The 12,491-nt window shown below is 48.5% G+C and overlaps 1 protein-coding gene across 5 annotated transcripts in view; it reads right to left on the bottom strand.

The window, feature by feature from the left end:
• The window catches only part of LOC126866539 (four and a half LIM domains protein 2), a 71,478-nt gene that overhangs the window by 35,842 nt on the left and 23,145 nt on the right, over nucleotides 1-12,491 (bottom strand). For 2 of the 5 annotated variants that reach the window (XM_050620241.1, XM_050620235.1), the window contains one exon: nucleotides 12,252-12,337. In XM_050620241.1, the coding sequence (XP_050476198.1) occupies nucleotides 12,252-12,337 (86 nt within the window). Of the gene's footprint in view, nucleotides 1-99; nucleotides 554-2,498; nucleotides 2,519-2,705; nucleotides 2,801-12,251; nucleotides 12,338-12,491 lie in introns of those variants that run through there. The other 3 variants (XM_050620242.1, XM_050620243.1, XM_050620240.1) reach the window with 3 other exon arrangements.

Here is a 12,491-nt window from a genome sequence, read left to right as displayed (position 1 = left end):
ATAAGAAATCGCTAAGGTTGCGTCACCTAACGTGGCTATTCTCTCTTCGAGAACATCGATAATTCAAGTACTTGGAATCAGGAAAACACGTGTCCTTACAGTGTACAAACGTCATTGTTGCAGGATTGATCGTGCGTGCAGTCAGTGCGTTCCTCCTCGTGAATATCGGGTGGCGGGCCTGAGAGCGGAGATGCACTGCCCAGGCTCAGAGAAAAAGTTCTCCGTACTCCCCGTCTTCTCATAGCGAAATTCCGTTCTCGCGAGGGGAATCGCGGCGTTTTCTTCCTCATCTCAGTGAGCTCCTTGACGGAGAGTCCATCGTCCCAAACCATGGCCGAAACACTCGCGGAACACGAATCGACGAATCGACGATCGATCAGAAACTGAGTGTATCGCACGGTAATAAAGCGGTCCCTGATCCTCGTACAGCAGAAGGCTTATCGTTCGAAAGCAAACACGGCCGCGTATCGAGATAACAAAATAATTCGTGAGAAGCTTTCAGAGAATCACGAGGTGGCTCGACCTTCGGCCGCGTCAACACTGAAACCAAACGCGACTGAACGAGGCCAGTTGGTTGAACGACGTCTCATTGGATCCCCCTGGCAGGCAAATCGAATTAACTTAATGCGGTTATGGAATCTACGAGCCTTTTCGTTGTCCCGATCGCGACTCGATCTCGGTCACCGCGTCATGCATGTAACGATCGTTCCGCGTGAAACGAGCCACGGCACACTCGAGAAATCATCAACGCGTAGCCTACGATTTTGTCCGATAACGTCACAAGTGTTACTCGTCGATTGCCGACGATGAATTAACAGAGGACACCGACGATTCGAACGTATGAAAGATCAGCTGAAAATCCCTGATCGCGTTAAGCCAGCTTCCATGTCGATCCACGCGCGACTTTCGACTGGCTGGTCGTCTTCCAGTCGCGGCACATCGCGTTTCGCTTGAGAACAGAAGCCGCAGTGACCTTCGCTCGATGGTTTGCATTACGAACACCGTTGTTCGGAATCGTACGCGGTCTGTGTCATCGCTACCAATCGTTTCTACGTTCAAAGATAAAAGTCTGCTTTTCCTTCTAGCCGATCAATACGGTAGATCCGTGTTCTCAATCACGTACGCGTCTCAGTGGCTCGTTTTATTTCACGCAATCCTATTGGTACGCTTCGAGATGCTTCTCGACTTTAGGTCCTAAATCGTTCGAGTACCTACAGCATTGGGAAGGTTAATACCTGGGTTCAAGCATATTTGGTTCGTAACACGATGTAAGTATCTGTATTTTGCCGCGTGAATCATCGAGCCGCGATTACACAGCGGCCTTAATGATATCGTAAAGCGTTTGAAAGCCTCTCTAATACTCTAATCGGAACTTGCACGCAGCACATACGCGAACTGAAACGACCGACGATGGCTGCTATTGGGCAATTGACGAGAGAACCTTGTTGCTCGACATTGAGTCGGACTTTGACTCTATGCTGCGCGTCTGGCAGCTGCAATCGCGCCAGCCTCGCCTCTAATCGTCCCCTCCATTCGTCGTAAATTCAATCCGCAGTTCAAAGATCTTATCGCCAGTTATTTACAGTCATTGATGTTGAATGTAACGCGCAAGCCGCGTTTTTCCGCAGCCGGAATTTCGTGCGCGAACCACACCGTTGCTGTGCGGTTAATTAATCGTTGGAGACGACGCGTCGACTAATGGAAGGAGAAGACAGAACGATTCTCGCGAAACGAACTTGACGCAAGACGCTTTCAGCCACGTGAGACGTATGTATATCGTGGTGTATTCACGAGAACGCTGAATACGACTGAGACTACAATGCCAGTGGTGTCCTCGTCGATAAAGATTATCACGAGCAAGTAACCTCGTTATCTCTGGCTTTGGTGAGGCGTTGCCAGCGTGCGTCCCTTGAAACGAGTTGCGTTTAAAAGGACGTTTAACGCGCATTTGCATACAATCAGATTCTCGAAAGCACTCCATCATTCGCCTTCATTCCTGTCTGCAGTGACATAAACGATTTTTCTGATTGTCGCGTATCCAGGTTTTCGTTTGTTTCTGGTTTTTTAGCGTCGAATTCAACACGTTACGGCGTTACAACGTACGCCTCGATAACGACGCTTTGCTTCGTGTGCAGCTTAACAAACAGTCGTCTGGGTGAACAACGCCAAGTCTTTAATTGGGAAGTCACGTTTAAGTACCGGGAAGAGCAATACCTGTCGGGTTTCTCAGATACGAAGAATCCTTACAGCTAAGACTTGTAATTGAATTATCGAGCTTCGTAACATTGGGCGATACGAGAATTTCCGTGGCAGTCGTTTTTCCTCCTCTAGAGCTGGATCGTTTAAAAGGTTTGCACAGGCGAAGGGGTCGACGAAAATCGAGGAAGCGGTAAAACGATCACACGGAGAAACGAACATACATTCAGAGATGAAACGTGAACGCGTGCTGTCACGATAACCGCGATCTGTTTATTTGTTGTAATCACAAAGAAACTTACTCCATTACTGAGATGGCTGACAGCCAGTACATTTACAAGTCAGAACGTGACACAACGCAAACACGTATCCCATCCACGCAACAAGCCTTCGACTTTCGACCAGCCTTCGCTTGATCCTTCTGCAAACTTAATTCCGCCGCGTGTAAACCTATCAGCGTTTAGCAAAGTCTCTGTGTCGTCGTTGTCTCTAACCGACTGTCGACTCACCGATTGCCGTGATAAAGGGAGGAGTCCTCTTTTCCAATGACACGAGCGGTATAGCTCGAACTCTCCCACTTGGCGCCCATCTCGCGTGTATGCACGTGCTCGCCACGTGGAAATGCGACACGATTCACCAGCGAACCTCCGGTAGACTACGCGCGAGACGATCAAACGTAAGAAACTCGACGAACGAACGACAGGATCACCGACACGGCGGAGACTCGCGAAGCGGCTCTAACGAAGGAAGGTGGAGGCCGCGAGCAATTTTGACGACGATACTTTGCGTCGGCTTTCAGCCTGTTCTCCAGTCGCGCGAATGACTTTATCGCCGGGTTATTTGTCCCGATAGCGCGAACAACCGGTCGATCATACTCTAAATTTAGCGCAGCTCGATCGGTTGAAGAGCGAGCGAGACAAGTTGAGAGAAACGGACGATATTACGCGCACTCACGCACGAAGGCACGCACGTCCGCCGGAGAAGGCAGGAATATACGCACTGTTCGCTAACCGCTGTAACTGTTAACTTGGATCGAAATCGTCGAGCTTCTTCTTCTGCCTCTCCGACCAAACCATCGTTACTTGTGTTCGTGCTCGTGCGCTGTCAATGCCAGCTGATCGGATAGAGCAGCACGCAGCTCGGCTTTACGCGCTCGATGATTTATCGCTGTCCCGGAATATAATGCTCCCGTTCATCGCTTCCTCGGAGCTGAAACGCCACTTTCAGAAAGGGCTCCTCAAAGTCAAGGGGTCCCCTTTCGCTTTCAGAGCTACCGTGACGTTGCATTCGCCCGGTCTTCGTCTTTCTTCGGGGGAAAAGATACGCGTTGTTTCAACGTGCCGTTGATTCAACAGCCGATAACGAGGATCGATTTAAAGAAACGTCGCGGCAGTAGCTGTCGCGAGCAAAGCAATCGACTCTGACGAATGTCGCAATCGGTATGTAGAAAATATTATCGGCGAGTGAATGAACGCCTACGCGCGCGTGGCATGTCGGCCGTGTGTCTTTCAATTTATTTAATCAGAATAAATTTATCCGCGTCTGCCGATGTATTACTTAACGCGTACTCGTGTCGCAATCGCGGAGTTAATGAAAATCTCGGATTGTTCTAGGATTTGTAAATGTTATTCATGTATTTCGTGTATTTCATGGTATTGTAGGAATATCGGATGGCAGGCAAATCTTCGTACGTTGAAGTTAGATAAAATAAATAATACTAAAATAATAATGATAATAGATTGGAAACTCTTAAAGATATCACACGCACGGCACACACTCTTGCCACGCGTAGCCAAATCTCCACGTGACATCGTGCAGTCCATGCGTGCATCCTTCAAATCGTTCCACGCTCGCTACCGATATCTTATACATTATATAATCGCTCGATTCTTTGCTGTTCGCCATTATCACTCCAATAAGTTTAACGTAATAACCGTAGCAGCAGATACTTTCAATTTTCAGTATGCACTCGGAAGAATTTGTACGAAATAGTCGAAGGACTGTTAAAGCTACTAATACGAATGTAACATTGACGAGTTCAGTGGACCCAAACGCGCAGAACAAAAAGTGAAATTCTCGACACTATTTGTCCGTGCAAAAAGAGGCTTGAGCGCTAGAAAGCCATGTAAACCGAGGAGAACACGCTTTTGCCAGGAATTCTAATCCCTCGCGTGCTTTCTTCACCCACGCGTCGCATTCCCATACGACGACGACGACAACGACGCGGCGTGATTACGCTTACGTACTTACATATTATAGATGCCAGCAGAATGCGAGCGAGCGAGCGAGCGACCGCACGCGAGTACCGACGCGATCAATCGCGCCGATATGATTCCAGCGCGAGAGTAAACGCTCTTTATTCGCTGACGATAATATCGCGTTTGTTGTACGACCGCGGACAAGATGTAACGTCCATCAAACATCTTACGAGACATCTTGTCGGCTTAACCGAAGTAGAGGTCTTGAAAAAAGTCAAAGGTTTTATAGTATCCTTAGATATAATCTGGAACGATGGGAACAGTAATTTCGTTCGATTTGATCAACGAAACGGATAAAATCGACAGACAGAAGACTTAACGAAGTGATTGGCAAACGAAGGTTTATATCGTTAGAGCAGGCATAAAAATACCGAACGTGATGATTCGGATATGATTGTCGCGGTTCGAGTGGAGTTCTCGAAGAACGGTCAGAAACGATTACCGTCGTGTAACATTTTGAAGACAGGTTAACGATTATAGCAGCACTTGTTTATACTTGATATGCGACGACCGTTCGATCGATCTTCAAAATTTAGTAGTTTGTTTTAAGCAACTGGAGATAGTCCAGTGAATTATCGAAGTGTTTACCAGCGCTGGAGTTATTGCCGGTTTATAGCGGATAAATTTCTCGGTATTTTACAGGCGGTTAAGTCAAATAAATAGCCGTGCCGCGTGCCGCATCTCCGACCTGTGGTGGCTCGCGGAATATTAAATATAGAGCTTTGACACACATAGAATGTCGCGTGATCGTTCCACGCGAAGAGATCGCGAATTCACTCGTGTTTTGCCTCGGTCCATGTTCTCGTAAATAAATATCCGGGAATGTGTCGCATGGAAACCGCGTTTCTTTGCTTTGACAACGGATTCGTGCCAACTCCCTGGAACCTCCCTCGTGATTCAGTGCTCCGATCGAACTACGGTGCTCGCGCGCCGATGGCGGGTTAATCTAAAAAGCTTCGACGAGCGCGTCCCTCGAAGAGATCCTTGAAAAAAGTGTTTCGTGCCGAGATCTATTTGCCAAGCGGCTTATGACCACCCCGCTAAGTGATTCGACACGAGCTGGTGTAAAAAACCTACGTTAGGGTGTGCGTTGTATTTGTTAGAAATGTCACTGACTATCTTCCTTTAGAATTCTCGTATTACCCGACAGAAGCAGTTTCTAACGAGCTGGACTCCGCAATGGTGGATCATGTAAGCGAGGCTATATCCAGCCCTACTCTAATCATAAAAAAAGATCGTGGTTCCTATACCATTTCCTAGATCCATCGTTCGAGAACGACCACGAGATCACTGTGATCCTACTTACCCCGACGATGAGCGGCAGCTTGGCTAGGTAACGCGATAAATCAATTCGGGCATTAAAATCACCGTGGTCGTTCGGCCGACGCGATCCCGTTATTACGCTCTTCGCATTGTCACCGATCCGCCTGCGTCTCTATCTTCTCGCGTGTCTGCGAATTGAAGCGTCCCACGGTAGGAAAGATCGATCCAGAGAAGCCGAGAACGGCTCGTGCGATTTGTCAAGTTGGCGCGTTGCGCGCAACCACGTGGAGTCGCCTGTCGCGGGCGGATTTAGTCTCCACGAAATCGTAAGACCGCGAGGAAAGTTGGTTGCTCGTTCGGATACTCGATGCAAAAGGAAGCTAAGGCAACTTGAAGACAGGACATGTCGATAAGTGCGCAGCATTTGCTGGCGCCTACGACGGACAAAGAAAGTAGCGTAAATTAGCGGAAAAACGAGCGAGGACTAAGCGACGAGAGATGGAGTCGCGGCGCGCGTGCGACATTGCCGCAAGGACGATTCAATAAACGGTTTATCGCGCATCCGGAAAAGTAAAACGCATCCTGGTCACAGCTGCAACTCCAGGAACTTCGAGCGATGATGTCAGAGAAAGAGGAATACGTGGTTGGTTGTTAACGATCGTTTTTGGCCGGGAACCGTTTTGACGTTCCGGTATTCGAGCCGACAAAAGCCGCTGGTTTTCGGTCGAACGGACGACACTCTCGAGGCAGCCGTGACTAAGAAAGTTAAAGTATAAAGGTGATCTCACTGCGCGGTACGCGTGGGTGACCGACATCTTGTCAGTCCTACACGCGACGGAGCACCTGCGTGTCATCGCGCGTAGTAATCGTCCGAGCAATTATCGGCGAGAATCACTCGACGGGACGGACGTTCGTAATAATAGTCGCGCGAGAAATCGAGCGAGTCCTCAAGGTTTTCCGATGGAAGCGCAAAGGTGCTACCGACGTGACGCGGCCGCAAAGAGTATCCGATTGGCTGAATACCAAGACGCGGAACGTTCGAGGAAACTATGCGCCTCTTCCTCGGATTTTCGCTAAGGGGAATACCGCGTGGCTCGATCAACACCTTCCGCCGGTCTTTCGACGAGCCTCGAGGATTCGTAGCGATCAAAGCAAAAATACTGGCGCGCTGGAAAGACGCGCGACTTCAAAGCGCCAGTTATGTCGCGCCACGCGCAAACCAAACATTTATTTGCCGCGAGGAATCAACTAAATAACTGTCGATAACATTCTCTTGAAACTTAATCGGGGCTGTCTCGAATCTGGCGTCGAAACGCGATTTTGACAAGCGAAACTCTGAAAATAATTTAAAATAAATAACTTTAACCGGGAAAAGCACCATACCGGCTTTGAAGGTACTTAACCGACAAGTTCTTTGAAAAGGCCAGGGACGACGTCGGCATTGGCCGCACTGAAAATAGTCTTTTATCGTGTTTTCGGAAGCGGCAACGGCTGCGGGAGGTGGGTGCCGCTTGTAAATCAGCGTTTAAAGCGTTTAAAAACGCGATAGGTGGGCCGATTTAAAATAGACGGTGGAACGCGCGAGTAGCCGCACGCCGGAGCGCAATAGGCAGTGTTAAATCTCGCGAAACAAAAAGAAACGAGTACGGGCGACTTTCTGCATTTCGTCATTCGATATTCCAGCATGCAAATCGAGAAGCCGCGGTTGCGCCAATTCCGGACGCTTCGCTGCTCCGCGAGCAAACGCGGCCGCCACGATGCCGCTGCTCTGTCGCGGGAGAATCGCCTTGTTAAACGATCGTTTTTTCCATTCCATGTTTCGACATTACCTGTTCGCCGATCGCTTCTGTCCTCGTGATACTTTTCGTTAAACCGCGGATTTTTATTCGTCCTGCCCGACGGACGGTCATGAGAAGAATAAATTTGGACACTGGACGAAATTGATATGCGAATTTTAATAGGTCATCGTGTTCTCCGCTTGAAATAACTAGGCCTGCATAGCTGAGTAGGCCGGCAGACTTCTACATTCCTTCCTCTGTGCTGAGATAATTCAAAATATTACATAAAAATAGACACGTTGAAACTATGCTACTTGCAACACCAGAGGCAAGATGAAGGTCTGTCGTCGACCCTAAAGAGCCAGTAACCATTAACGATCCGATGCCAGAAGCAACGATTATGTATCCTGAAATCCGCCTAAAATGAACCATTAAAACCAGGCTCAACGACGAAACGATGTGTCGTAAGTGGTGTGGACCAACGTTCGCTGATCTCTGCAATAAAAGAAACACGAATGGACGTTAACGGTACGCGAGCGAGTTATACGCGAATAATGGCGCGTTACTCTCGGCTCTTGTATGGTGTTACAGCGACGCAAACGTTGAGAGATATCGCCTGCTTTTTGTACCGCTACTTTTGCGACGCGCTCATCGTCGGTGCTGTAATTTCAATGAATCATAGACTCCTAAGAACACCGTGCCTATATTTCACAGGCTACTTATTCTACAGGCCTTTATGACTACAACGTCGACATAAAAACGTCTTTCCTTCTAAAACGTTCGGATTATTTTCTACGAGGGGTAGATTTCTAAAGAAAGATTCGACACGGTTCGAGTTTCTACGTTGCCCGAAGTAAATTTTTAATTCAAATTTCCGGTACGAAAGGCAAGAGACTCGCGGTAAAGCGGAGCAACAGGTGCCCCCGTTGGTCTGACTAGAATCGATCAGAGCCACTGGCCGCGTAAACTAGTCCACGGACGAAATTAATACGACACGCGACTGCTGCACAGCTGTTACTAAATACAATTCTATTTTACCTATGTGCCCGTCGAGCAGTCGCCAAAGCAGGTACCGAAACCCAGCTCCCACGCGCTCGCGTAACAATCTCGAGACATCGAGACCAGTCTCCCCGGAGCCAGTATGCAGCTAGCAGACTACACAGGGCGCTAAATCAAATCGACTCGAATCACTACTGGGAACGTGTGATACACTACTCTCGATTGTTCACGAAGCACAGTTTCAGCAACGAACGAGTCGTGCAACAGGTACACGCAGCGAACCCGGACTCGACCAGCTTCTAATCGGCCCACGCACTCACACTCGGTCTGATCAGTTGCGTAATCGCGATACCGCGATGTCAAGACGACATCGATGGAGAATTCCGAGCGGTCAACGTAAAATCGAGATGTCACGCCTCGTCGAGAAGAGAAGATAAACGTCGCGTCGGTCAAACGTTGATCTCGACTGGACAGGTGCCGAGAAAACACGACGATCACGGTCAAAAGGCGAAAACGAACTCGTGCGCTGCTCGCCGACCCTATACTGGCGCATATTGCCGAAGCACGTGCACGCGTGGCGTATTGGAGTTGCCAGAAAGAGGCGAGGCGAGACGAGGCGCGATGCAAGCGAGCTAGCTAACTCACTCGCTTGCTCGCCAATGACTCACGGCTTCTGGTGCGTGAGGACGCACACGCGGATCGACGTCTGTGTGTCGGGAGCCTGCGTGACTCGAGTTTCGAGCAATTGCTGTTCGATCAAACCGACTAGCCAAGGCTTACCGGTTCTACTCGCAGCGAGACAGTTGTTCGAGTCTCTATCTAGTCATCTATTCGACGAATTTGCGGTGATTCGTACGCGATACCTGATTTTCGTGAGAATCGATCAAACAGCGATGTACCGAGGTTGGCTGTGGCTGACATTGTCAGAGCAATCACAACCAGAGTTCGAAATAAACCGAGAATTTTCAGCGGGCTCGTTTGACGCGATCAGTAAACGAAAATAGAGATACGGCGCGAGATAAATCCGCGTGGACAAAGAACAGCGGGAGAAAAATCCAGCGACGAGAGAACCTTGTTCTTTAAGAACGCCTCGAATTTGGACCCGCGGTAACGAGTTAACGCGATCCATCATCGCGTCGCTGGAATCTACGTTAATCTGTTGGTTCTATGACTCGGTGGATTTGCTACGCTCACAATCGGAGACTTGTTTAGACCGTAACGAGCGTAACTGCGTGTTAGCCTTAAATCGCGCATTCGTAACCCGGAATCGTGGTGGATCTAGAGTGTCGAAGATCTGGTCTAGGTCTAACCGAATATGTAGGAGAGGAACGCCAATCTAATTCCGCTATGATATTATATCGCTGGCGATGTTTGGAAAATAGTCGATCCACAAGTAGGGCCACGTGCTCCTGTCGTGGCATGGATCGTTTGAAGCGCGATACGCTCGTAAAATCTGTATAAGTCAGCGTAATACAGGCTGCGCCGCTTATCGGTCTCTAAAACGCAGCCGCGAATTAAATCGGCGACGAATAGCGAATCCGCCTAATTCAGAGAGCTTTCCGCGAGCTGCAGCCGCTATTTGGCAACTGATAAACCTATAAATACGAGCACGTGCTCCACGTTTCACGAAGGAGTGCAAGAGAGACGACTGTCTTGGATAAACAGCTGCTTGCTAGATTATTCGGATCCGCTCGGGCTGGTAAATCAGTCAAACGATATTTCGCATCGAGTGACGCGCGCGCTCTCGTAAATCGATAAAAGTTAAACGCTTGCTTACACATGGTCGACGCCTATGCGATTTCGTTGGGCGAACAACAGTCGAAAATACGCGTGTCAAACGACTCGTCGACGCGTATCCGTTCGCTTTTATCGCGTAAATTATCGACGTTCATAGGCGTAGGCGCTTCGATAAACGGAGGTGCGGTCGAGCGCGTAAACTTTGATAGAAACGAATTGGTAACGATTCGCATGCAGCGTGTAAAATTAAAGGTACGACCTCTGTTAGAACTATGCCGCCAGAGAGCCGACTACCGCCGCGTTTTATTGGATTTAAGTGAAAGCGGGACAACGACGAAGTCTCCGTTGTTTCGTAAGTTCGGAGACGTCGATACAGCGCCTCCGAGCCGATGATTAATAAATCAGGGAACATGCAACAAGTAAAAGTTTGCTGGACGGAAGTCGCGGCGAAGACGACGCTTACGAAGGTCGGTAATCGATAAGTCACACCTTTGTTCGTTCGTGTTTGTAGTCTAAAAACGGGGAAAGTATCGCTCCGATAACAGTCGTTACGAGACTTTCACGACGATCACGTGAATTACGTCGTCTTTGTCTTTCGTTCGCAGAAACTGGAACGGATTATCGAGGAGAGAACGTAGACAAAATCCGCAATCGTCAGGCACAAAAATCTATTTCGTAACGCTTTTGCTGGCTAGAAGAAATCACAGGCGAAGCCTAGCTCGGAATCCATTAGCGATACCGATCTAGGGACGTAATTTAATTATCTAAATTTACCGCGTATGAATCGGGCATGACGACGCGCTCCTTCGTTCCCACATGTCAAGGATTTATTTTTGAAACGAGCTACGACCCGCTACCAGGTCGAAATAATTGTAACAAGCGTTTCTAGCTGACGTTCGACCTTGTTTTTCCAAGCTAACAAGCTTAATTCGTGGCAGCAGGCGGTAGGAAAAGAGAAACGACGCCCACGCGTTTAACGTGTCCAGAGAAGCAACGGTCAGTCGGATTTCCTACGCACGAGCTCTCGACGAAAATGGATCGGTAAAATTTTTCCGAGAAGCACGTCACCTGAGGGACGCAACGATCGTCCCACGCTAAGGGGAATGAAATTGAATCGAGAAGCCTAGCGACGATCGAAGGCCGCGCGGATTCGGGTGGCTATAGGTGGCATAACTGTAAATCCATCTCGGTGGTTATAAATGCAGCCGAGCACGAGGTAGTGTCCCATACCTTTCTCTTGCAAGCGCCGCGATGCTGGAAGGAAGATCGGTTCCCTTCCCCGCTACTCTGACCAATTAATTCGCTATTACCGCATTGCTGGTCCGTAAATCACGGAGGATAATTACTAGCTGGTAATTCCATCGCTGTTCAGTTACGCTTGGGATAATGGATAGGTTGTGAAGCGTTTCGGTGAACAATTTCGCCATGATTCGATCTTGTGCCGATCCTTTGTCCCGTTTCGTCGCCTTTTTCCCTTCCTTTTTCGTGCCGTTCCACTCGACCTATTCATCGAGAATATTCTATTCGACTCGTTGATCACGTTGATTTTGTGAATTCAATTCTCCTTCTTACCGATCAAAGCGATCTCCTCTCGCTTGATAATGACGCGAGAATGACGCGATTCCCTGTCGCTTCAACTAATGGAACGAGATAATTATTTCCGGATAAGCAACCCGATATCCCGATTAGAGAAACTCGTCGATCGATGAAACGCATTAGACAATGTACGGCTAATTGAAAGGCGATGGGATTCATCGATCGTTCGAGCGGATCGCGCGCAAGTGTCAACAGACGTGAGAAACTCGAAGACTTTGACACCAAAGTGTGTCAGCGTTACGAATACGCCGCTGGAGAGGGAACACCGATTCGCTTAAATGCCATCAAGGTTTACGGAAGCTCGTTTCCTTCTTCTCATCTTCGCAGAAAGCAAGGTGAACTAAGGTTTTTTTTTAAAAGGACGATAAAGGATATCGCGGTGAACTACTGAACGCAACGGTATCAAAAACGTTTCGACACTTACCTCCACGTGTGCGGCGAGAATCCTGAACACGTATCTCCGCATTGTAGACAAGGTTGCCCCTCTTCGACGTCCGTGATCAGGACACCCTACGATCAAACAAATAAAAATACATTTTCGTTTTTTACATATCGCAATCACGGCGAATCTAACAATATCCGATAAAAATGATAGTTGTTGCGATAAGGTCGCGTTAATTGCAAAATGGTGAAAGGTCTGGATCATCTTTGTAAATGTCAGTCG

Source organism: Bombus huntii, chromosome 6 (genome assembly GCF_024542735.1).
Source record: "Bombus huntii isolate Logan2020A chromosome 6, iyBomHunt1.1, whole genome shotgun sequence".
Lineage (NCBI taxonomy): Eukaryota > Metazoa > Arthropoda > Insecta > Hymenoptera > Apidae > Bombus > Bombus huntii.
The sequence above is the reverse complement of the archived record's forward strand: the minus strand, read 5'-3'. Positions and strand labels throughout refer to the sequence as shown.